This window comes from Ruditapes philippinarum, unplaced genomic scaffold (assembly GCF_026571515.1).
Source record: "Ruditapes philippinarum isolate M1 unplaced genomic scaffold, ASM2657151v2 ctg2771_1_1_1_1, whole genome shotgun sequence".
Classification (NCBI taxonomy): Eukaryota; Metazoa; Mollusca; class Bivalvia; order Venerida; family Veneridae; genus Ruditapes; species Ruditapes philippinarum.
In genome coordinates this window covers 20,184-47,530 of record NW_026857981.1, presented here as the reverse complement: position 1 = coordinate 47,530, position 27,347 = coordinate 20,184, and the positions used below count along the sequence as shown (strand labels likewise).

General features: G+C 34.8%; 1 protein-coding gene across 1 annotated transcript; it reads left to right on the top strand.

Annotated features, from left to right (window-relative positions):
• The first annotated feature begins 1,559 nt into the window (after positions 1-1,559).
• Positions 1,560-26,090, top strand: LOC132751649 (chymotrypsinogen A-like). The gene is made up of 10 exons (XM_060741851.1): positions 1,560-1,647; positions 2,557-2,620; positions 6,403-6,453; positions 8,117-8,208; positions 8,878-8,969; positions 9,212-9,397; positions 14,071-14,168; positions 14,725-14,870; positions 25,079-25,136; positions 25,568-26,090. Exons 2-10 carry the CDS (start codon positions 2,566-2,568, stop codon positions 25,693-25,695), a joined length of 906 nt encoding a protein of 301 aa, XP_060597834.1. The 5' UTR covers positions 1,560-1,647; positions 2,557-2,565; the 3' UTR covers positions 25,696-26,090.
• The last annotated feature ends 1,257 nt before the right edge of the window (positions 26,091-27,347 follow it).

The window sequence follows — 27,347 nt, the reverse complement described above, 5'->3', positions numbered from 1 at the left end:
GTTTACATGTGATGACAGCAACGCTGTGTGTTAGATTACTTTCGGTTCAGAAAATTCATTTGTTTACCATCAAAACTCATATTTTTACCATAGGAACCATATATAGATAGAAAGCAAATGAAACAAAGGTAAAGAAAAAATTGTCCGTTTCTGAACAAAAAATCGAATAAATAAATACAAAGTCTTTTTAAAAGGTCCCTTCTTTAAGTTCATTTGAAATGGGAATAATTTGGTGGAATTTTAGACAGGGAAACAGGGAGTTATCTTTCATGGCTAGGGAATATGGCCGACTGAAATCATGCAAGCAAGTTTGTAAGTGTACTGTCTATACTGGTTCTCAAGATTTCGAGCAAAAGTACGGTAGTTAACTGATCAATTTACATCAATTCCGAAATAATAGCAATCTTATATCTGTAACCCAGTTCACAATACCATTTTCATCTTGCAGTTACTGTCACAGCATGTCATAAATTTGTCAGATGAGTATCTTTTGTTCCGTTGTACAATCCCGGAGCTATTACTTCAGAGATCATCTTTAAATCGATGAAAAAATATATCAAAAATCGTCCACAGTCACCATTGCAACCACCGCTGCAGTTACCGGCCTTTGTGAAATACACGTGTACTCAGGAAAGGAAAGTGCATTATGCTGTTCAATAGTATTTGATTTATTGGTAATTCTAAACAACTATAAATGGCGGAATTATATCCAAATATTACAATCTAAGGAGATAATAAATAATTTTGTCAAGAAAGAATACAATATAATTCAAAACAAAAGCAAAATATCCCCATCCGATCAACATAATAATAATTTTAATTGTGGAACCGGAAGTGAATAGTCTATGTCTCGAGTATAGAACCAGGCAAACATGCGCATATTTGCAGTCTGACAAGGTTCAATACTGCTTGTTCAATTTTTAGTATTTTGATATAGAAATCTACGGAAGCGCCATGGCGCAAATTTAACATGCTCTATCATAAATGATAACTCCTACAAAGGAGATAAAAAAAGCCTAATAATGAGTTTATAACACTTAACACATAAAGGAGATATTTACTACTCCTTATTAGGCTTTTCATCTCCTACATAAGAGTTATAAAGCCCTGCGTAGGAGTTATAAAGTTCTTATATCTCCTACGTAGGATTTTTATAGAACATGTTAAATTGGCACCATGACGCTTCCGTAGAAACCCCTCTTAGCAGACTATTCATAAATAAACCAGGCCAAATCCATTCTAAACACAAATCACACATAATAATGTCAAATGTCAATCTTTTAGTGCTAAATAATTTCATTTACAGCAATTAAATAATCGAAAAGACGTAAAAGGACAGACTGGTTTTATTTGCGTTAATCAGAAGATGACATCGCGTCTTTTTATCTCTACCGACCTTACTTACACTTCCTAATTGCTGATCCTTTTTAAATTTAATATAATCATCCATACTACGGAGTTAAAAGATAGTTTTGTAAATTGGTAAGCTTTGATATATAGTCACACCAACCTTTTATTAACACTTATCATTGAGCTTTCCTTCTACACCTCTTCCGCATGAGATGTGACGTCACAGCATTAGATAAGACAAAATGAATTAATAATCATTTAAGACCCAAATACTTAACCAGACAGCTGCTTATCAAAGTGAGTAAAAAAATGTTTTAATATTAATAATGTGGTCGGAAAATGTTTGGTAAAATTACATCATGTTCATTTTTGTCAATGATTCTAAGATTTAAATATTTCCCATTTCTCCTATAAAATATGAATCTACATGAATAATGACCAACAGTAGATATACTGTATACTAAGTGTTGGTTAATTTTCGTCAGTCTTGAAAAAAATTTAATTTCAATAATATTGACTTAACTTATTCTTACCTATATCTAGGGAGCGTCCGTGGCCGAGTGGTTAAGGTCGTTGACTTCAAACCACTTGCCCCTCATAGCTGTGGGTTCGAATCCCGACAGGGACTTTGGATTTTTTCACGTGAGGAAGCTATCCAGGTAGCTTACGGAACTTCGGTAGTAATATTCAGGTGCCCGTTCATGCCTGAAATAATGCACGAAAGGGCACCTGGGGTCTTCCTCCAACGGTAAAGCGAAAGTCGCCATATGACCTTTACTGTGTCGGTGTCACTTAAACCTCAATCAAACAAACAAACTTATCTATAACTATATAGATTCACTTTAAACAGTGCAAATTTGATACGTTGATAAGTGTTTGAAATTACATTTTGTTCAATAGATCATTCCGTTTTTCGAATTCTTTGGTACATTTAATCAACAGTAAATTGTCATAAAATACTATCCCGTAAAGTCAGTGTATCACACTTTGCACGCTGTAAAGATTCAAAACATAATTTCAACCACTTAGTAGTAAAGTGTTTGTTTAGGTAAACAATAATGCGTCGCTCTTGTCAGATTTATTTACATTAATGCTGTCTAACAAAATCTAAACTTATACTAAATGTACCGAAGAATTTCAAAACATGGAACGATTTTATTGGACTAAATGTAATTTCAACCACTTAAGCTAAAATTACACTTTCAGACCAGAAAGATGCTGTTCAAATGTTTTATGGTCGTATTAATTCTACTGCAGAGCTCTTTGTTAGGTAAGTAAAAAATGTGTTCAATATATTTATACCCCCGCCTATATTTATTGTGATAGTAAGTGCCATATAACCGCCGCCTACATAACTCAATATCAAACATTTACCTATACCGATAAGTCGCGTGCGATACAATGGCGTCATTAAAACGCATTTTATGAGTGAACAGCGTTAACTGACGTCAATTTTGCGTATGAAAAAGAATGATAATGTGTGCCTATGATGACGTAATTTCAGCGTTATGAATGAAGTTGTGATTATATATATACGCTGTTTCAAGAAAATAGTTGCGGATAAAATAACATAAATTACCGTAGAAACACGTTTTATTCAGGTAAATATTTCAAATATGATATTGTAGAATATGCAATAAAAATATCTGATAAAGGTTTATGTTCGGATCAGAATATCCGTCCCTTGGAAACTCGCATAAGGGCGGCAATTCAGCAAACCTACAGCCTAATGGGCGTGTCCACTTGAGACGGATATTCCAATCCAAACCGCGACATTTAACAGATTAATTAATTATGACATTTCCGGCTAAAGTAACACTAACATTGGCTAAAGACTCCAGTCTAATATTTAAGAACATAATTATTATTCATCTTAATTAAATAGAAAAAGAACCTTTTAAAATAAAGCTATAAAACTATAGCACAATCATTGCAAAGCAACACGTTCTGTGAGGTAGAGGTTTATTCTAGTATTGAAAGGTAATTTTTTAAGAGAAGTTGAAATCATTGTAATAGAAGTGATGCTGTTGATGTAGAAATTCAATTGCTCTACCGACGATGAAGCACTATAAATGCACATGCCGAAATGATGACCTAAATTTAAAAGCGTTTGTTACATTTTTGTTTAGTCTTATTTGGGACGATTGAAAATAGTGCATAGAATTTATTTCAACTTTGCATGATCTAATAAAGTGATAACAATCATTTCAATCGAAGAAATTTGGGTCTTGTCTTTGAGAGTAATGTAATGACGGCAAATGAGGCCTTTATTTTCGGGGAGAAGGTCGGGTTTATGTCTAGGTCACAAATAAAACGGGCGCCGTCCGATTAAACGATTTTTATAAAATCGGCAGATTTTTTGATGTCGTGGACGCCGGGCGATTTTAAATCTGATACCTTGCGTGGTCATGAATGAAACAGTCGTCGGGCGATTTTTGCCGAGTAGATTTTACAGAAAAAATTGAACGGATCAGGCGGTCGCCGCCCGATGTCCGTACGGTGCCTGTACGATTTAAAAGTGAATCGGATGGTTGCCGCGCGGGCGCCGGGCGACAATGACTTTACATTTAATGACATCCTAGATAAATCAGCTAGTTGTAATTATGCCAGCAAAGAAGTCAGCTGCCAAAGCCAAGGGGAAGGTCAAGGAGTTGGTCCGTGTTGTTGACAGCGAGTCACCAACGACCAGTATCGAGGCCGTAGAAGGCGAAAATCAATCAGACATTCGCATGGACATTGAAGAAAAATTAATGTATACTAGTATTCAAAAGAAATTCACAAATATATTTTTGAGGCAATTACAACTTCTTCAAGCTGAAATTACAACAAACACAAGCAGCCCGGTCGCCGGATGATAAAACGATGACCGCCCGGTGCCTGTACATGAATCGTCCGGGTACCGGGCGATAATCGTTTGACTACTTGTCTCTATTCAGGCACCGGGCGGGGCCCGGCCGATGTCCGCCCGGGCGCCTTTTAAATCGGACGCTTTTTTAGTAGAACAAAAAATCGCCCGATCAAAAAAATCATCGCCCGGTCGCCACCCGGCGACCGAACGATGTCCGCTCGATGATATTTATACTCAGTGACCCCAAAAATTATCGTCCGGCCGCCGTTAGCTTTTAAGTATAACTTAAAACTCGAAGGCGCCCGCCCGATGAGCACAATTTTCAGCTGCTGCCGTCCGATAGTCACTGCCGCCGGACGGACGCCGGCCGATATTGCGATTTTTTGGAGAAACAGACGCCGCCCGGCGGCATTTTCTTATTTGTGACCTAGGTACGGAGCTAACTGTCTTTTAAGTCATAGGCCAAAATTTCAAGAATTGGTAATGAGCGGTTTATTCTTAACATATACCAAATGTCCTTAAAGATATACTATGCTCAAATTTGATATCAGAAAATATTGATAATTGCTACATAGTCTCTTTGTAAATAAAAATTAACATGTTTTGACTTTACACAAAGTGGATATGCTGTATTTAAAACTCTACACACTATAGGTCGTCACAATATTAATATATAACTGGCGGTTTTTTTTTTTTAAGAAAAGACCATCTTTACTTGTCCTATAATCAAAAATGAAATATCCAATGCATAGTTTTATTCATTATGCCCCCACAGAGTGGGAGCATATAGCGTTGCACTTGTCCGTCCGAGTGTCCGTACGTCTGTCCGTCCGTCCGTCCGTCTCTCCGTCCGTCTGTCCGTACGTCCCGAAATCTTGTGAACGCAACTCCTCTTAAACCGGATGGCAGATTTTGCTTAAACTTCCAGTGATAAACAACCTTAATGTGTAGATGGTAGTAAAGGAAGGAATTTTTGCTGCGACCAAATTTAACAGAATTATGGCCCTTTGTTGATTTTTTCACTATATACTATGTAGAAATTTTGTGAATGCAACTCCTCTTAAACCGGATGGCAGATTTTGCTTAAAATTCCAGGGATGAACAACCTTAATGTGCAGATGGCAGTAAAGGAAGGAATTTTTGCTGCGACCAAATTTAACAGAATTATGGCCCTTTGTTGATTTTTTCACTATATACTATGTAGAAATTTTGAGAACGCAACTCCTCTTAAACCGGATGGCAGATTTGCTTAAACTTCCAGGGATGAACAACCTTAATGTGTAGATGGCAGATAAGGGAGGAATTTTTGCTGCGACCAAATTTAACAGAATTATGGCCCTTTGTTGATTTTTTTTCACTATTTACTATGTAGAAATTTTGTGAACGCAACTCCTCTTAAACCGGATGGCAGATTTTGCTTAAACTTCCAGGGATGAACAACCTTAATGTGTAGATGGTAGTAAAAGAAGGAATTTTTGCTGCGACCAAATTTAACAGAATTATGGCCCTTTGTTGATTTTTTTACATTATACTACATGTATGTAGAAATTTTGTGAATGCAACTCCTCTAAAACCGGATGGCAGATTTTGCATAAACTTCCAGGAATGAACAACCTTAATGTGTAGATGGTAGTAAAGGAAGGAATTTTTGCTGCAACCAAATTTAACAGAATTTTGGCCCTTTGTTGATTTTTAGTTTTCAACTTGTGGCACATGTAGTCCAAACAATATTTGACCTAGAGTCATAAGATTGACAGAACAGTGGCGTGTGGGGGCATCCGTGTCCTATGGACACATTTCTAGTTTTTTATTTAAATTAGATATATTCAGTAGGAATTTTATAGGTTTTAATAAATTTCTTCGATGAAAATATTTTACTCAAAGATGAGCATAGCACATCTTTAAAACACAGCATACTATATGTTTTAAGAAGGGCCCATTCTCTTTTAATTGAAAGTGTATCAAAAATGTAAATTGGAATAACATGAAATTCTATATTGTGATTAAGAGTAAAACAAAAACATACACCAAATGTAAAAATAAAATTAAAAAGACTGATATATTTTAAGTAATCTGCCTTGAAATTACCTTAAAAGTTTAATAAGCACAACAAAATTATAAAAAAAAACACCAGAGAGATGAATAAATATGATCGTTGAAAGATTGTTATGTTCACAAATTTAAGTTTCCTTCTTTTTTCACAGGAAGTGGCTCAAAAAAGGCTTTTACATTGAAACCACCGCCCACAAAGCTACGTACGTACTTAGACTCTAGTTATTTTTAAATGTAAATCGTCGTGATAGTGCCAGTCAAAATTATCTGAGTGTTGAAAATGAAATATAATTTAAACGATGCACTGTCTCAAATCGGTACGGAAAAATGTGTTTGTATTTCAAACAAGAACGTGTTTGTTAAACACAAATACCCACGGCTCAGATTCTTGTCAGTAGCAATATTTCAAAAAATGTTTACCCATTCACTCAGTTATGGACAGAAAAATTGCCAAAAAATTGTAAACGCAAGTTATATAGCTTGACAAAGTCATGGCATTTTGTAATTGTGAAAAATATAAGTTGCCAAGTCATTGCTCTGACTTGTGAAGTTGAAAAATATTCAACTTCATGCAAGTTATCTTCCTACCAAATATGACATACATCTGTCATTAAATAAAGGCTGTATAGGGCAAAAGTGTAAAAATCTATTTTGAGCACTTGTGACCTTGACCAAACTGACCCCTAACTCTATCCAAAAGAAGAATACCATGTAAGTTATCTTCCTACCAAATAAGAAATACATCTGTCAATAAATAAAGGCTGTATAGGCAAAAGTGTAAAAATCTACTTTTTAGCACTGGTGACCTTGACCCAACTGAACCCTTACTCCATCCAAAGGAAGCATACCATGCAAGTTATCTTCCTACCAAATATGAAATACATCTGTCAATAAATAAAACTGTATGGGCAAAAGTGTAAAAATCTATTTTTAGCACAAGTGACATTGACCCACTGATCCCTACCCCAATCAAAAGGATGAATACCATGCAAGTTATCTTCCTACCAAATATAAAATAAATCTGTCACTTAATAAAGGCTGTATGAGCAAATGTGTAAAAATCTACTTTTAGCACTGGTGACCTTGACCCAACTGACCACTAACTCCATCAAAGTTTATGTTTCTATCAATTATAAATAATGTCGAAGGACCTCCCTTGGCATGTTTGTATTAAACTAAGACATAAAGTCTAAAAAATAAAGGCTGTATGAGCAAAAATGTTTATATTTATTTTTTAAACCAGTGACCTTGACCCTAGAGACCGCTTACTCCACAAAAAAATTAGTGGACCATAAAAGATATCCACCTACTAAATATGAAAGATATCATTAAAGAAATTAAGCAATTAGGAGAAATTTAAAATAAATCCAACTTGCTGAAATAGGTTAACCAGACAAGGCCCTATTTTCAAAGTGAAAAAGGGAAATAACTGGGAAATATGGATGACACAGTTATATAACTTGGCAATATCATGTACTTTGTATTGATAAGTAAGTGTGGAAATTATAGAGCCATTAGTATAGATAGAACTTAAGATATTTCCAACTTACCGTTTTAGGTTAACCATTATTCATTTTGTAAGTGCTGAAAAGAGCAATAACTTGGTAAATATGAAAGCCAGAGTTATGTTACTTGCTCAGATCATGTACTTTGTATTGATTAGTAAGTGTGTAAACTTAGAAGCCATTGGTACAGGTAGAACTGAAGAAAAATCCAACTTGCCGTTCTAGGTTAACCTCGTACGGACAGACGAACGGACGGACGGTTCAATTACTATTTGCCCGGGGGCATAAAAATCAAGGTGCACGTTCAATAATTAAATTCATCTTAGTCCATTATGCAATGATATTATTTGTTGTCATTTAGCAACCCACGGATGCGGCATACCTGTTGTTCAACCAATTACCAGTCGTGTTGTAGGCGGGACACCTGCTAGACCCGGATCATGGCCATGGATGGTAAAAACGTTGTCGTTTTACAACCATTTGTCTATAAAAGCTTCAAACACGTGCAGTATTGACAAAACAAATATAAGTCAATTTATAGGCGTATGCTAGGCATAACAAAGAGATATTGGGTTGCCGACATCGTTTCCTTAAACGTTTTCATTTCGCTATATATAGTATGTCTACAAGTAACACCAGCATACGCCTTTTAATATAATATATAAAACCCTCTGTGAATAAATTTTTCTCAATCATGAGCAAGCTGTAAACAAGAATATCACGTTTTACATTTATTTAAGATAAAGCAAATTGGGAAACTGTCCTGTAATAAGCTGATCCTTGATTTGCTGTAACACTTAGTTTTGTTAATTGCCACATAACTACCTAGCTTTTATTATTGTTTTATATATCACCCTCAGGCGGATCTAATAATGTTGTATTAACTCTTACACTATACATGATCTTATATTACCCATCCTTAATTTATGTTCTACAACAAAAAGGTATAATTTTATTTCTTAGACCTGTATCAACATATTTTTGTCAAGAAATAAGTATTCTGTTGTTTTTTATTAATATTTCAAACACTCATCGTTCGAAAATGAGCAAATTGCAGATCAATCCATTTAAATAAGATAAAATAGTTTTTTTGACAAATTGTAAATAATTGCTTCTTGGCAGGTCCTTATCGCTGATGACCTAGGATTCGTTACAGGCTCAGGTGTGTTATTACATCCAAATGTGATTCTGACTTCGGCTCAAAACTTTGAAGGGTATGATCTATTCTTTATCATTTTGAATGTTTTATTATCTTTTACAATTTATGAAAGTAATAATAGCATTATCAAAAGTATTGTGCATTTTTTTGTTTCTTTTGTTTGTTTGTTTGTACCACCCAGTTTGATCGTATAAGAGAACAAACATTACGTAAAGATCATTATATTATTTAAAACAAAGCCTCTGAAATCCTCATCTAGATGTTTACTTTTGAAAGTAAAAAAAAAATATTTTTTAGACCAAATTACACCCTAAATGATCTTAACCTGGAGTACTGGAGAATATACGCTGGAGAGTATAACAAAGCAACTACGGACCCCCACGAACAGTTTTACGGAATCAGTCGGGTTATCATACATCCTTCATACAACGCCACATCCTTGTATTGTGACGTTGCCCTTATTATTACATCACAACCAATTATGTAAGTGTTAATTTTTGTATTTGTACATAGACAATTATAACAAATTCTTTAATTTTAAGGCAACGTGTTCAGTTAGATTTATGGATCAAGATCAGGATCGAATTTAAAAACTTCAATATTCTTCAAATATTAAATATTTGATAATAACTTGGACTTGAGAAAGCATGTTTATGAATTTTAAGATTACATTTATTGTTAATTATAAGATATGGGCATTTTCTACTGTATTTAAATCTTGATTTTGATCCTAAAATTGATCCTTTTATTTTGATTAAATTATATTTGTATTTGATTTATTTGTGTTTTATCCCAAAATAGGGTTATGTATTATTAAGTGATCATCTGGTCCGTGCTGTGCCTTGTGATCTGGCCTGCTTTTGCTTGAGGTCCTCCTGGGCTCCTTGTTGTTGGATCGTGTAGGGGTTGCGTTCATTGTGCGCCACCTTTCCTTGTTGGTCGTGTTTACCATATTTGTTTCCTTGCAAATCAGAACGTTTTACATTTTTATTAAATTCTAGCAAAATACGACAAATTCTAGTTACACAGAACAATGACAATTATTACCTTATCATGATCTTTTCTTAGTGAACAATTTTTCAGACCACCAGCTCATTTCATAATTAACATAAAACAGACGATTCTCAACTTTCTTAAGCACTAACCGTTTAAGTGTAATTATCTGATTACCGTCGAACAAATGATTTTGATGTCAGTTTTATGTTTCGACAAATTTAACATTCTTTACTTTACTTTACTCCTCACACCAGTTTGATGACAATTGATTAAAAAATGGGACCACAAGAGCGTAAACAAGGTTTTGCCATTTTGGGGCAGTGTGACCTAGATTTTGATCCAAAAGGACACATATTCAAACTTGACATAGAAATCATCAAAACAAACTTGCAAACCAATTTCCAGGATATTTGGATCAAAAAAGTAGTCATTTGAGTGTTAATTACATTTTTCTATTTTTTAGCTCATGTGAACTAGTTTTTCATCTGAGATGACTCATGTTCGAACTTATCCGATCAATAATTTAGAAAAGCATCCTGACAAAGTCTGATGACAATTGAAGCAAAAATGTGATCACCAGAGTGTTAATAAGGTTTTTTTCATATTTGGGCGGTGTGACCTGATTTTTGATCCCAGGTGACCCATATTCAAACTTGACGAAAGAAATTATAAAAAAAATTTCAGACAAATTTCCAGGATATGGATCAAAACCGAAGCCACTAGTGTTAACAATATTTTTCTATTTATAGCTCCTGTGACCTAGTTTTTCATACGAGATAACCCATGTTCGAAGTCATCCAAGCAATTATCTAGACTAACATATCAATAAAATTTGATGACAATTGAGTCAAAAATGTGACCACAAGTGTAAACAAGGTTTTTTTCATATTAGAGCGGTGTGACCTAGTATTTGACCCCAGGTGACCCATATTCGAACTTGACCTAGAAATCATAAAATCATAATTGCAAACCAAGTTCAAGGTTATTTGGATCAAAACAGAAGCCACAAGAGTGTTGACAAGATTTTTCTATTTTTAGCTCCTGTGACCTAGTTTTTCATCTGAGATGACCCATGTTCAAACTCATCCGAGTAATTACCTAGACAAGCATCCTGACAAAGTTTGATGATGAATGAGGCAATGTAACCACTAGTGTTAACGAACAAATATGGACGGACGACAGACGATGGACGATGTCTGACGGACATTCAACGGTCCTAAAAGCTCACCCTGACCTAGCTCAGACGAGATAAAAAACAAACATGGTTCGCGTGACCACGTGGTGATAAAACATCTTGCATTTTGGCTGGGGGAATCTAAAACATTGCTGAATCAATCTTTGAAAAGTTAAAAATAATTAAATCATTTTATAATAGTGAGGGAACCTTTGGTGCTTAGTAAAGGTTAGTAGTATACAATAACATACTATAAAATATTTGATCACATATATACAGGCTAGGGGCCCTGCGAGTCCGAATCCCTCTAGGGACTTTGGCTTCTTTCATATGAGGAAGCTATCAAACTAGCCAAATAACGCATGGAGAGCCACCTGAGGTCTTCCTCTTTCAGTAGAGCTATAATGTCGCCATATGACCTATACTGTGATGGTCCGACGTAAAACCCAACTAAAAAATTATTTAAAAAAAAAACAAGAATAAAGATCAACAAGTCAAAGGCTACGTTCACAGGACGCAGCCTCCGACACACCCAAGTAGGGCACCCATAAGACACCCAACAAAAACCTGGAGTGGACGTAAGGGCGGCGAGAGGAGAGGGACATGTAATGTGTGAAATAATATAATCTAAAACGGGACCATATGGTAAGCAAAGGGATAAGAGCTGTAAGGGTGAAAAGGGAATGGGATAAAACAATGGGAGAGGGAAGGGGTAAACAATGAATGGAGGTGAGAAAACACCTACCGTAAACGACAATCCAACAAGGCAGACATCACAAAACATGTAAACATTCAAAAACAAGTAACAATACAGACATGAAAAACATAAAGGTAAACATTTTCATAAATCAAGATATACAAATACATACAACTCATAAACCTTTTTTTACTTTTTTGACACAATAATACAAAGTATTATTCGAAACACAAGAAAAAATCAAAAACAATTCTACGTATCAAACCAATCATCATAAAAATGTATTTCAGGAATCATGCAAATTACAAACACTTTGAATTCCTGAAATTGTTTAAATTAGTTCTCAAATGACATGCGTCACCTTCTATATGCTCAAGTTCATGTCTTCCAATCTGAATTGCTATAAAAATATAAGTTCATTTACTTACCAAGATGCTTATTTCGGCCAAAGAATTGCACACTTCTGCCTTTTGTATATCGGGCGTAATTTTAAAATTCCCGGGTTCCACAGTGATTAAGATAAATTTACACAATACCTACTTACTTTACAACCAATTCGTTGCTTACGAGTGTTGTCATTACCAGTGACACCATGTGACGTCTTTTTTTCTTTATATGCTCCACGAAGGGTGAGCATATAGTTGCCGCTTTGTCCGTCCGTCCGCTTTTCTTGTCCGGGACATAACTTTTAAACAACAAGAGGTATCAACATGAAACTTTGTTGGTAGGTAGATCTCATTGAGTAGGTGTGCATTGCACAAGAACCGTAACTCTGCCTTGCCTTGTACTTGAATTATTACCCTTTGTTTATGTTTACATTTTGAACTTTGAACTATTTGTGATATCAACATGAAACTTTGAATGTAGATAGATCTAAATGAATATCAGTCTTGTCTACTTTTGGAGTAATTGCCCTTTGTTTATTTTTATACTTTGAACTTTGTCCGGGAAATAACTCTAAAAGTATAAGAGATATCAACATTACACTTTGTAGGTAGATAAATCTCATTGAGTAGAAGTGCATTGTTAAAAAACCATTACTCTTGTCTTGCCTAATTTTTGAGTTATTGCCGTTTGTTCATTTTGACACTTTGAACTTTGTTCGGGGCATTACTCTAACATTATAAGAGATATCAACATGAAACTTTGTAGGTAGATAGGTGTTATTAGGTAGAAAAAAACAGTCCTAATAAAAAAAACAGTCCTAAAGAACAATAACTTTGCCTTGCCTTATTTTGAAGTTATTGCCCTTTGTTTATTTTTACTTTTTGACTTTTGTCCGGGATAAAACTATCTGAGATATCAACATGAAACTTTGAATGTAGATAGAATAACAGTCTTGTCTAATTTTGGAGTAATTGCCCTTTGTTCATTTTTACACTTTGAATTTTCCCCGGGACATAACTCTGAAACTATAAGAGATATCATCAAGAAACATTATGGATTGATAGATCTCATTGAATAGAAGTGCAGTGCAAAAGCCATAACTCTGCCTTGCCTTATTTTGGAGTTTTTGCCCTTTGTTCATTTTGTTTATACTTTCCTGTGTCCAAAACCTTCTCGAGGAGCATCACCCTGTTTAACCGGTTCTTGTTTTAGCATGATGGCAAGCAGAAATAGTAATTAACCGTTCCATTCGACACTTCCAATTTAAGTACGTTCTTTATTAAATATACCCAAATTAAGCTACGGGAAAAGTTTTTTATTACTACCGTATCTTTGTTGGGACAAAGTCAAGGTCATATGGTGACTTTCTAGTTTTACTCCCATGGTGGAAGAAGACCTTGGGTACCCCTGTGTGATACGACATTATAACAAGCACAGTATAATCATAAATTAGTGTTCTTCGTCAATAGGACGTCAAGTCACGTGGTATGGGCACACTGATAATGCATGTTGGCACTCCTATTACGTTTCTTGATTTAAAAGAACATAATTGTAGTACATTGCACTGTCATTCAGCTTAAATTAATCGTGTTATAATAAGAAAATGGGGGATCCTAACAACATGTTGGTACTTCCAGCAAGCTTGGTTTCGCAGAATACAATACCGCTCAAGCCGGTTCTAGGTTTGGGCGTGAAGTATATTGAACTTTTTCATTATCCCTTATTTACAGACTCAATCAATAGAATCTGCAATTTTGTCATTATCAAGAAATGTTGTCAGAGTGTGACCGTGCGCAATGACCAAACAAGTTAATACAATAAAAGTGACGATGAGTAAATTGTAACAGTATAAATTATACTAAAAACATTCCATATGTCAAAGTTCGTTTATACAATTTACAGTTACAACGAGCATACGAAACCAGCATGTTTGTCGAAACCCGGTCACGCTTTTGCCGTCGGTGAAGTTTGTTACGTGGCTGGATGGGGTAGTACTCGAGGTAAAGTGTAACGTCCTTTAATAGTTTAAAGCGGCTCTTGGTGTAAAAAATCAAAATTAGCTCGGTGCATAACTTCAGCAGTTCACGAAGTTGAAATTGTGATTTCATTAAATTTAAATTATAAATTCATGAACTTTAATTCGTAAATTCATGAAGTTTGTTGCAGGAATAGTGCATTCGTAAATGTATGTACACGTAGCTCGGCGTGTAAAATCGTGAATTCGTAAAGTTCAAAGTGCAAGTTTATGAAGTTGAAGTTTTAAATTGTCACAGCTAGCATTTCGTAATTACAAGTTTATTTCTGTATATACTTGGTTAATGCTTGTATTTTAATTCATCATTCTTATAAAGTATTAGGCAAAAATGTGCAAGATATTTACTTTGTAAGTACGAGTTCACCAAATAAGAAAATGTAAGGATGGCAAAGACTTTTAACAGGTCATTCCCATCGAATTTCTTGTTACGACGTGCGCCGTACTCACTGTTGCCGATGCAAGGATCTGTTGTCTCGTTACTCTATTTCACGGTTCATGCTTGCAATACATTTCTGTTACAGGTACAGGCAATGAGGAAATTTTAAATCAACTTCAAGTTCAAATCTTAGATGATACGATATGTGAGAAAGAATACCAAAATTTTAATAGATCTTCCACTTGGCAAATATGCGCCGGTTTTCAGAGTCAAAGAAAGGGATTGTGTGCTGTAAGTAATAAATATTATTGATATTTTTACAAATATATATGTCACTGTAAAACCGTACATTTTGGCTATTTTCTAGAATCTCTTTTGCGTTGATTTTTTCCATCAAAACTGATTTCAAAGTGCTGCAATTTCTCAACTGATTTATAATTTCTGTGATGGTTTCTGGTTGCCCTGCTGTGGTGGTTTGGGTGTGTCGGAGACGGAGACGGAGAGTTCCCTACAGCGATTAACGTATATGTCTTTCCTAGTATAAGCACGACCGATTTGAATCATGGCATTACAAAAGCTGTCAGCGAAATCATTTAATTTGATAGCCATAATAGGCTAGCCAACTGCAACAAGTGCTTGTCCGTCAATAGATTGTTCCTGGCTGATGAGGGGTGATAGAGTCTGGACAGGACCCTCCTTCTGTAATACAGTTGGCAAGTATCGACTTTATTTCCAGTCCTAAGCGTGCCATCCATTTCTGCAAGTGCAATCGATACATCTGCAGAAACGATATTAAATCGACAACGCGACCGGCTTTAAACGCGGTTAACGAACGCCGTCATTTCTTGTTGGATATTGTGTATCATATTTCAGGGCTTTGCCATTCTCCTTCTATTTTTTCTGCCTTTTTGAACGTCATACAGTGACGCAAAAGTTGGTGGATTATTCTTTTTAAGAGGAGCGTGAGCTGCTTGTCGTCTACTACCCTCAACAAACAATCTTGTAGACACGAAGTCATTAATTTCCAGCTGAGCAAGATCCTGTACATTGATCAGTGACTCTTGTATAGATTCTTTTGCAATATTTTGCATATATTTAATATGTGACTGGGGCAAAGACTTTAAAAGCGCTGCAATGTAGAAAATAATGATGTCTCATCTAGCTTATCTCGGCATTGTCTTGACTTACTGCTTTCATCTGAAAGTTTAGTAATTAATACATAGCATGCAGTATGTCTTAAATAGTAGGGTAATAACCTATTTTAATAAAATGTATAATCATTATGGGTAGTAAAAACAGCAGAAACATTACCATTACCCAAGATCTTACAAGTTTGTAAATTACAGCGCCATAAAAATCAGGCTTGTTTTTCCCTTGTCGCGGAAGTGTTTTTTAAAACACTATAAATTTTGGAATTAAATCGAAATTACGATTGTAAAATTTTGTAAAATATTTCCGTAATTTATGATAGCGGTAGTCCTGCTTAAGGAGCTTCCTAGTAATGGAAATATACTGCTCGTTGAAATCCTTGACGTTTTTACTAGCTCTAGCGAATCTTATTAACTGATGGGGTGCGTCTCCATTGAAATGTGGATAATTAACTATACAAAACGCAAAGTTATCTCTTTTTATCACAGATTGTGTGTGTATAAAATTGTTGTTGACAATAACATGAAGATCTAAAAATGATGAACTAAAATTTCAAGAGTTCATTTTATTAAGTTGTAGTTAATGTGAATCAATGTAAGACATCATTCGATGAAAATAAGGATTATCTAAATTAAAAACATCATTAAGGTATCTGAAAGGTTTATTAAATGAAACAATGCCTTTGGCGCCAAGTTGTCATTCTTTTCTTTGTCGTGAGAGGCATTGTTTTCATTGTTTTTGCAAAATTTCGTCTTTGGTTCTATATGTATTGTCCAAAAGATTGCACACTCTCGTCGCCCAGTCTTCCTCTTTCGCGCTCTTGTTCTATAGAAAAGCTTTTCACAGGTGCCCAAATGCTTATCGAGACCCTCAAGTGTAGCTTTAAATGCCGAAGATATAATTTATTATGGCTGAGAATATTGCAAAGTATTAAATTAACATTTTTGTTATTCTTCTTACAGAAGAACATGCTTTAGATTAATCCGTCAGTCCGTCCGTCGTACGTCCCGAATGCGTGTCCGACCCAACGTGTCTCGCGCAATATTTGGGTCGCTAACTTGAAGGTCAATGTCAAAGCATGACCTTAAAGAAAAATCGTTCAACAAGTACAACTATTTCACAGAAATGATCACCATTTTGAGACGACGTGTCGCGCACAACATTTGGGTCACTACCTTGAAGGTTAAAATCACAGCATGACTTTAAAGCAAAATCGTGTACGGCACATAAGTTCGTTATTTGAAGTCGGATTTAACAACTATTTCACAGAAATGATAACCAAATTGACGGGACGTGTCTCGCGCTACCTTGAAGGTCAAGGTCACAGCATGACCTTGCAGCAAAACCGGGTCTGGCCCATAACTTCGTTATTTGAAGTCAGATTTCCAACTATTTCACAGAAATGATCGACATATTGAGACGACGTGTCGCGCGCAAGTCGGCAGATAGATCTCATTGAGTAGAAGTGCAGTGCAAAAAAGAGTAATACTGCCTTGTCTTAGTTTGGAATTATCACACTTTGAACTTTGTCTGGGACATAGCTCTAAAACTACAAAAGATATAACTTCTTTTTGCTGGTCCAAAATAGTCGGGAGTATTCGCGGTAACCGAGCTTCTGTTTCATTGCCTTCTTTTTCATTCAAACCCCACTATTAAAAATATAATTTTTCTTGCATTTTAGCATATCTTTATATTGGAAATTTTTTATTTTAAGTCTAAGAAAATTTTAAATGAAAGAAATTTTACGTCCGGATATAAATTGCAAATATTGATAACGGTTATATATGAAGTATTTGCCGTACAAACTCATCGGAACTCCCAATCCAGAAAATTTTTATGAAACAAAAAGACCAACAAGAATACTTTAAGTAAAACTTCGGGTATGAGTTGGTCTTTTTTATTCTTTTTCTCAACCATTTGATGAATAGTTAAATTGAACTAAAAATGATAAATGTGAAGGTTGTATAAATTTTGATTTGAATATATTTGTTTATTTGTTTTATAGCTAGTAGCCGAAACCAATTCCAGGGAAGCTACAAGTACAAAAGTTTGTATGCGTCAAAACGTTTCTTCTCTAAAAACTGCTTGGCAGGTTTCTTTCAAAATTTGTCTTAGCATTCTTGTGACAGTCAAACTTAAGTTTACTCATGTCATTTCATTTGACCCCTTTTAGGGTAAACAGAGCTAAAAAATAGAAAAACCTTTAAACATCTTCTACTACAGAACTAATTGATGGATAATCAATATACTTTGTCTGAAGTATTTTTATGTTGTTTTTTATCAAGTTTGCTCATATTAATTTGATTGGCCCCTTTTAGGGGTCTCTAGGGCTTAAAATATAAAAACCTTTAGACATCTTCTTCTGCAGAACTAATGTTTGGATTATCACCAAACTTTGTAGTATTTTTGGTAGTCTTTTATCAAGTTTGCTCATATTAATTATACCCCCGCACAACAAAGTTGTAAGGGGGGCATATTAGAATCAGCTTGTCCGTCCGGCCATCGCCCCGTACAAACCAGAGCTTCATTATGGGGTTTGGTCTAATAACAATAGATGTATTTGATGTCATTCATTCCGTTTCTCTTGTGGGGTTATTTTCTCCATTGTGGGGTTAAAAAGAACAAAAGAAATAACAAAAGAAAACCCCATAATGTAGCTCTGGTAAGAATGTCCGTCCGGCCGTTCGTCGGTTTTTCCTTGTCCGCCTAATACTTTAAGATTCCTTTGACCCACATGCTTCATTTTTGGTATTTAGATTGGTCATGAATAGTAGATGATCCCTATTGATTTTGAAGTTACCGGGTCAAAGGTCAAGGTTACAGGGGCCTTGACTTCAAAAAGCTTGTCCGCCAAATAACTGAAGATTCCTTTGACCCACAATTTTCATATTTGGTATTTAGATTGGTCATGAATAGTAGATGATCCCTATTGATTTTGAAGTTACCGGGTCAAAGGTCAAGGTCACAGGGGCTTTGACTTAAAAAAGCTTGACGCCCAATAACTTAAGATTCCTTTGACCCACAGTTTTCATATTTGGTATTTAGATTGGTCATAATAAGTAGATGATCCCTATTGATTTTGAGGTCATTGGGTCAACGGTCACAGGGCATTGACTTCAAAAAGCTTGTCCGCCCAATAATTTAAGATTCCTGTGACCTACAGTTTTCATATTTTGTATTAAGATTGGTCATGAATAGTAGATGATCCATATTGATTTTAAGGTTACTGGGTCAAAGGTCACAGGGGTCTTGACTTCATAAGGCTTGTTCGCCCAATAACTTAAGATTCCTTTGACATACAGTCTTGATATTTGGAATTTAGATTGGTTATGATTAGTAGAGGATCCAATTAGATTTTGAGGTCACCAGGTCAAAAGTCAAGGTCACAGGGGCCTTGACTTTAAAAAGTTTGTCCGCTCAATAACTTAAGAAGATTCCTTTGCCCCACAGTATTCATAATTGGCATGGAAGTTAGCCATAATTAATAGATGATCCATTTTGATTTTGACGTCACTGGGTTAAAATAAAGGTCACAGGGGCCTTGACTAAAAAAACTCGTCTGCCAAATAAGTTAAGATTCCTTTGACCAGAAATCTTCATATTTGGCATGTAGTTAAGTCATGGTTAGTAAATGATCTTGATTGATTTTGAGGTCACTGGGTCAAAGTTCAAGGTCACAGGGACTTTGACTTCAAAACGTTTGTCTGCGCAATAACTTATGAAACTTTTGACTGACTGTCTTCATATTTGGCATGGAGGTTGATCATGACCATTAGGGGACCCCAATTGATTTTGAAGTCACTGGGTCAAAGGTCAAGGTCACAGGGACCTTGAATAAAAAAGCTTGTCCGCTCAATTGCTTAAGAATGCTTTGGTCAACAGTCTTCATATTTAGTATTGAAGTTATTTATGACTAGTAGATGACCCCTTTTGATTTTAAGGTGACTATGTCAAAAGTCAAGGTCACAGGGATTTTACTATAATAAGCTTGTCTGCTCAAATGCTTAAGAATGCCTGTCCGCAGTGTATTGATTCTAACATTTTCACATTTGAACATGTAGAATACATAACTTAGCAATGTAATGGCTAAGTAATCTCAGATTTGGCAGGGAGGTTGTCCTTGAGCTCTAAATGGCTACTGTTGATTTAGACAAAGTGGTATGCGTGGGTATTCACGCCATGACAGTGGCAGTTCTAGTTTGATTTGCCCCTTTTAGCGGTATCTTTGGCTAGGAAAACCTTTAGACATCTTCTTCTACAGAATTAATGTTTGGATGATCACCAAACTTTGTATGTAGCATTTTTGGGCAGTCTGTTATCAAGGGTGCTCATATTAATTTGATTGGCCCCTTTTAAGGGCTGCTAAAGCTAAAAATAGAAATACATTTAAACACCTTCTTTTACAGAACTAATTGATGGATGATCACCAAACTTTGTCTGTAGCATTCTTGGAAAGTGAAGTTTTTTTTATCAAGTTTGCTCATAATCATTTGATTGGCGCCTCTTAGGGGCTGCTTAAGCTAAATATAGAAATCCATTTAAACGTCATTTTCTAAACAACTTATTGATAGATGATCACCAAATTTTGTTCGTAGCATTCTTAGGTAGTCTTTTATCAAGTTTGCTCATATTAATTTGATTGGCCCCGTTTATCAAGTACAAATTGGGGATCAAATTCTTCCACATTACTGAAATTTTACAGAAGTCTTATCCGATCAAAATTAGATTATGGTTCTGTAGTATATGGGTCTGCAAGAAAATGATATCTTCAAATGCTAGATACCATACATCACCAGGGTTTACGTTTAACTTTAGGTACTTTTCGCACTCACCTGTAGAAAATCTATATGCGGAAGCTGTGGAACCATCGCTTCAACTTCGTCGAAAAAAGCTATCACTTCAATATGCAACTAGAATTTCATATAATAGAAAAAATCCAGCTAAAAACATTATTAGTCCCCTACCGGTTTAACCGGAGGGGACTAGAGGTTTACCCTCCATCCGTCTGTCTGTCTGTCAGTCCGTCCGTCCACAAAACTGGATCCCGCGATAACGCAAAAAGTACTGAAAATAGTTTTATGAAACTTGATATATGGATAGATGGCAGTATGGAGATTATGCACGTCTTTTTCTTTTCTTCCTATGTTGAAAATTCTGGTTGCTATGGCAACAAATAGTCTGAAAATATGGCAAATTTAACATATAAACTGGATCCAGTGATAACTCAAAAATTACTAAAAATAGTTTTATGAAACTTGATATATGGATATATGGCAGTATGGAGATTATGCACGTCTTTTTCTTTTCTTCCTATGTTGAAAATTCTGGTTGCTATGGTAACAAATGAATTTCAAGATTTGTGATTTAAATTTTTCAGCTTTTTAACTATAAGTTCTTTTTTTCTTAAGGTGTTTACTTAAAACTTTAAATATAAGTTTCTGGTCATCAACCACATCATATGTGACAAGGTTTACAACTCTAGCACAAAAATTATCAGTTTTACCTCATTTGAACTTAGATTTTTTATGAAAATAAATGTTGTCTTTTTTAAATAACTTCTTTATTTCCTAATGTATCTACTTAAAACTTCATATATATGTTTCTTATTATCACTCAACATTTTTGAGAAGGTTAAATACTCTACCAAAACTATTTCCAGAATTATGTCCCGCATGAACTTCCTTCATTCCTTAAAGGATTAACTTTAAAATCCCACATCGTAATAATATGACAAGGTTGTATAAACATAATTTCCTTACTATGCAGGGAAACTTAACACATTACTGTGATATAGACAAACTTAGAACTCAAAAGATTTAAGTTCATTCATGTCATTCATTCACTGGTAAAATTTAATGGCCAATGGCCAATCAGAATGTTGCTGGGCCTCTAACCGGTAGGGGACTTATGAATTGCTTGCAATACTATGATTATAATTATTGCTTGTTTTCAAAGCAAGTGATACTGGACAATTTGTTAACAAACCAAAGGAAATCAAACCAGTAGGCCGTCGTTTAAAAGATGATTGAGATAAACTTAAAATAAATACAGACAGTATCCTTCAAAATGACAATGAGGATGTTCCACCTTGGACTTATAATTCCCCGAAAATAAATATTAACCTTTCAAATGTAAAAAAGTCATCAAATTCACCTGAACATTTCAAAGAGAAGTTTCTAGCAATTAAGGAAGAACATGAAGATTTTATACATATTTATACGGACGGTTCAAAAGTAGGTGCGGCTGTGTTCGAAAATAATTTTACATCTAGTATGAGGTTACCAGATAATACATAATTTTTTACTGCTGAAGCAAAAGCTATAGATTTAGCATTGTCATACATAGGACAGCATACCCATGATAAATGTGTGATATTTTCTGACTTGCTGTCTGTTTTAATATAAATTAAAGATAAAAAAATCTGACAATGTCATGATAAGGAAACTTCTTTTACGATAACATGATATACATAAACAAATATGTTAAATTATATTGAATCCCAAGTCATGTAGTTATACGAGGAAATGAAAAAGTAAATGCTTTAGCTATACAATCATTAAATTTTCAAAGGAAATGACTTATTGTTACCTGCTTGTGATTTTAGACCAGCTATAAATTAACTCGTATCATCTAAATGGAAAGCAAATTGGGACAATGCCGTTTTTAATGAACTTCACGATATAAACCCTTCTCGTTATGTGTCACCATCTCTATCTCTGTCAAACCGCCATGATTAACCAGTTTTTCTTCGATGCCGAATTGGACACACTAAAGTTACCCACTCTTATCTCCTCACGAATGACAATGCCCCTTTCTGTGTAGCTTGTCATGAAAATTTTACTGTCAAGCCTTTTCTTCTTGAATGTCATGATTTTTCACAGGCCCGTAACATATTTTATTGTGTAAATTCACTCAAAGAACTCTTTAATACAATTCCATCAAAAAACATCATTGATGATTTGAAAGAGATAAACTTGTATTCTAGGATCTAATTGGCTCATTTTTATTGTCATTTACAAAGTTTTACGTAACATTTTAAGCCTTTTATAGCATTCGGCTGGATATGGCCAGTTTTGTGTTACGTGCCGTTAAAATCAAAACAAACAAAACAAAACAAAAGTTTAAGCTAAAGCTTAGATGCCCCAGGTCATCGCATTGCCACAAATTATTGTTTAAATATTTTCTATGCTCAAGTTTACTATTAGAAAATATTGACAATGGATAATTTTCAACACCGAAAAGCAGTTGTTTCTGGTGACAGACTCAGGATTATCATGGCTCTCTTGTTTCATTCAAGGGAAGTATCTTCAATTTAATCTCTTTTTTTTGCATAGAAATGAAATCCAAAATATGCAATAGATACAAAGATACAACATTTCAAATTCCATCTGCTGTATCTGTTGTTTTTCTGGTTTCTGAGGCTTTGTCGGTTTCGTCGTCACTGTAATAAATGCTGCTGCTGTTGTCGGAGAATGAAATGACAACAGGGTCAAGCGTGGTCGGTAATTTGCTCCTGACAGTACCATCAATGAACAGGCTCAATCATACCGAGCCTGCAACATTTTCAATTTTGTCGTTTTGGACTTTCTTTAGGGATTCTTATTTTCTCTATTCAATCTACTCTATGGGATGTTTTCACTTCTCCAATACTCTGCTTCTATCTTTTCCAAATGGCTACAGCACTCAGCCAAATGCTCAGATGTAATGGATGTTTCAGCTTCGGTAACAAGGTCTCGAATATCTGATAACCGAAAGTTCAAGTTCTTCCGACCAACATATTCTTTCAGATGTGACCATATGAATTCAATAGAATCAAGGTCTGCATAATATGGCGGCAGTCGGATAGAGCAATGTCCATGAGCGCTTAGCATCTCATCCACAACATATGTTGGTTTCACCTGCTGTTGCTTGCATAATGCCAACAATTCTACCTTCAGCAGTTCTTCTTGAAATGAAATGCTGTGATGGCGTAACCACGCTTGTGCATAAGCCTTCCTTGTAGAAGATGTGGAACATCTGTCAATTTGAAAGTAAAATATGAAATAATTATTGTACAGGCATTTATTTTATAGATCACTATAACAATATTAAACTCTATCTTTAAAGTGAACTAATAGAAATATTTCTTGCTTGTATAAAATGTACTACGTAGAAAACATAGAATACATTATTATATTTGAAAGTGACATAATAAAATGCTTAACAAAACAACAATATTCATGTTTTTAGCCTGAATATTATGATATCCAGCGTTGTCCAGGACCACAACAGTATAGTAATGATAAGGAAACAAGTACGCTGAAGAAACTGGTTACTTACCGATAAATCTATGTATTGTCAATTCTCCTTCCTTCTGTCCTACGCCTCCGAAACTTTCGCGCTTTAAAACTTAAAATGACGTCATACATGACAGTTGCTCAAGGGACATCACTCGAGCAGCAATATTTGTTCACAATCTAACGGTAATATTTCGGGAATGAGGGACTTACATTCTACGAATATTAATTTTATTTAATTCAAGATTTTCTGATACGATTAAATTGCAAACGTTTATTTCAGATAAATTTCAAGCTTACTGTACATGATTTAATAGGGAGACATATCAATCTATTTGGTTTAAGTTGCTTCAATAGGGACAGACATGTTGAATGAAGCCTTAATTTTCTTTAAAAAGCGCTAAATGTTATACATAATATTATAAACTTGTGAAATAATTATCGTGATTTTCGCTGAAAGTTTTTATAACAATGCACAACAACAAAAGATTATTTATATTTTTTTTATTCTCATTAAAAGAAACATTTTGTTAGCACAACATTTAAAAGAATCACTGAATTTAGCATAAATTATGCCATGTAAGAGGGTGTTTTCTACTGTGACATCATTATTTGATAAAATTATAATTGTTATTTTGTCTATGTTTAATCACCCTTAGGATATATTGCGTGCTTTTTAATTGTGTCTTTCGACAGCTTATCTGTGATTTTCAGGATTCATAACCTCTGATCCTCTTCCAAAATTCCATTTCATTTAGTTCCGCTCATTTTTTTCTCGTTCAGGGCAACATTTTCAATTTTGTCGTGGGTTGTGTGCGTTGTTTAAAAAGTTTTTATTTCTCTCTTTTTTAAACGCATGTTCATTAGGGTCCTTAAGTTACTGCAAGCAGGCTTAGAGTTAGAAAAAAGATACACATAAGATACATGTAAACCTTAAGTTTAATTATGCTTTTGTAAGATTAAACTAGTATTTACAGATATATATTCATGAGAATGTCAAATCTAAGGATCTCAAACTTTTACACATGGTTTGAAGCACCTGTTTTTTTTTATTAATGTTATTTTATTCACAAGGATGACGTTGGCAGTCCATTAATGTGTAAGGACAACAACGGAATCTGGTATATACAAGGTATGGCTGCATTTCATTATCTTTTTAAATAATAAGCGAATGGAAACTCTTTGAGAAAAAAAAAATCGATTATATTTCTATAACGTAAATCACTGTATTATTTCGTAATTTATACATGTCTTAAACGAGGTGTGTTACAGTATCGGTGCTTCATAAGGAGTGGGGCGTCCGTGGTGAAGTGGTTACGGTCAATTAGCCTCTCATCGCTGAAGGTTTGATCCGTGTCTATGTATTCTTTCATGTGAGAAAGTTATCCAGCTAGCTTACGGAACGTAGGTGGTTTTCCTCGGATGCCCGTTTGTATCTGAAATAACGCACGGAAGGACACCCGAGGTCGTCCTTAATCATTGAAGCTGGAAAGTCGTGTTGGTGCAACGTTAAACACAATAACAAAAAGCAATACTGTGATCAAATATTTTATTCATTTCCAGGGCTTGTTTCTTATCCTTTGGACTGTAAGTCGGCAGCAAGGCCAATCGTGTTTCAGGACGTTTTCAAGTATTCGCAATGGATACAGACAACAATGGCACAAGCTCACCACCCTTATATTTTTGGATAAGTGTCGTGTGTAATATGACTTCACGCTTTTAAAGCTAGTGTATATACTGTAATTGTAATTAATATCTTATTTTTTATTATTTCAAAGCAATTAATCTACATTTTAAATATTAATATTCAATGACAACAAAAAACATTCAATATATTTTATTTGTATTTAATCAATGAATTGGAGATAATATGAGTAACATTTCTTGATCAAGTACTCTTCAAAAGGGAGGACGGCTCGTTATATAGCATGCAGTGACCACTACCGTCCATGGAGAGGCTCAGACAAACCGAGCCTGCAACATTTTCAATTTTGCCGTTTTGGGTTTTTGGGTGTTTTGTCTATTTAAGAAAATAGAGAAACAGAAACCTTAAAGACAAGACAAGATCAACAAGGCGGGAGGTCGGTCAGAGAAATAATAATGGTTAGTTATCTAGGAAAATTAAAACGGATACGAGGGGGTGGTTAAAAAAACGCAACCCCCACAGCCCAAGCAACAAGATTACCGCAAGGAGCCCAGAAAAACCTCAAAAAAAAAGGGGGACAGGGCAAAAAAGCAAACAGGGAGTTTATTTATTAAAAAGTACAAAAAAAAATGTACAAAAAATAGAAAAAAAGAAACCGAAAAGGGAAAAAAACAAGGAAATTAAAAAAAGGAGGCCCACCGAAAGGGGAGTCTACAAGTGGTTTAACCGCCGAAATTCACTCCTTAACAACGGCGATCAGATCTTAGTTTATAATATTTCAGCGGTAGATGATTTTTTGATATTTCATCATACTGAATATCTTTGGCAATAAGATGGGGCAGCCGTTTCAAAACTTTTTCTTAAATAAGTTGCTTTTAAAGGAAGAATTAAATTAATTTAGAAGTTGCTTTTAAAGGTAGAATCAAATTAATTTGGATTTGAATAATTTAATTTGTTTTAATAGGTTTTTTTGTCTTTTTTTCTCAAACATTTACCATTACTATGATTATATATTTTGATTATGCCAACCTGTAAATAGTTTTCTGATTAATTAGATATTTCATTTCAATAGTATGCCACTTTGTACGAGAAGAATGAAGCAAGTGTTCATTTTATCATCCGTAAAAGGGTCGTATGTAATGAAAGATTGAAAGACAATTTTATAACCCAGGCCTGACAAGTGGTGCTTTACTATTATAACGTAAAAGGCTGCTAATTCTTTTGATGAGCTAATCTTGGTTCTGATGTTCAATTCTTCTATAAAAGTTGAAAGGACGAAAAACTCGTTTTTACAAAATGTTTCAACATACTAAATTGGTAAGTTTAGTATTTTGTAACAACATTGGCGATCTTAAATTCTTATGCTACTACCACACAACTGAAATCACTTGGCGGGGTTACATAAGAAGTGTCCATGTCTATAGTCTTTATGGCATTGTCAAAGTCTTTATCAAAATCCTGGTAGTGATGTTCTGCATCTGGGTCCAAGTAGTCTAATTTAAATTATGCACAATCGGTCTACATCACCAACCAACTAGACACTGCGTCTCATTCCACAAACACAATGGAGATATTTTAGTCCATATATATTTTGTTCTTTTATACTAGTAATATACGTGTATTATGAAAGGAAATTTGTTCATGAAAACTGTGACTTCCAGTTATTTTGCTAATAAGTAAACATTTAATACAGTACGA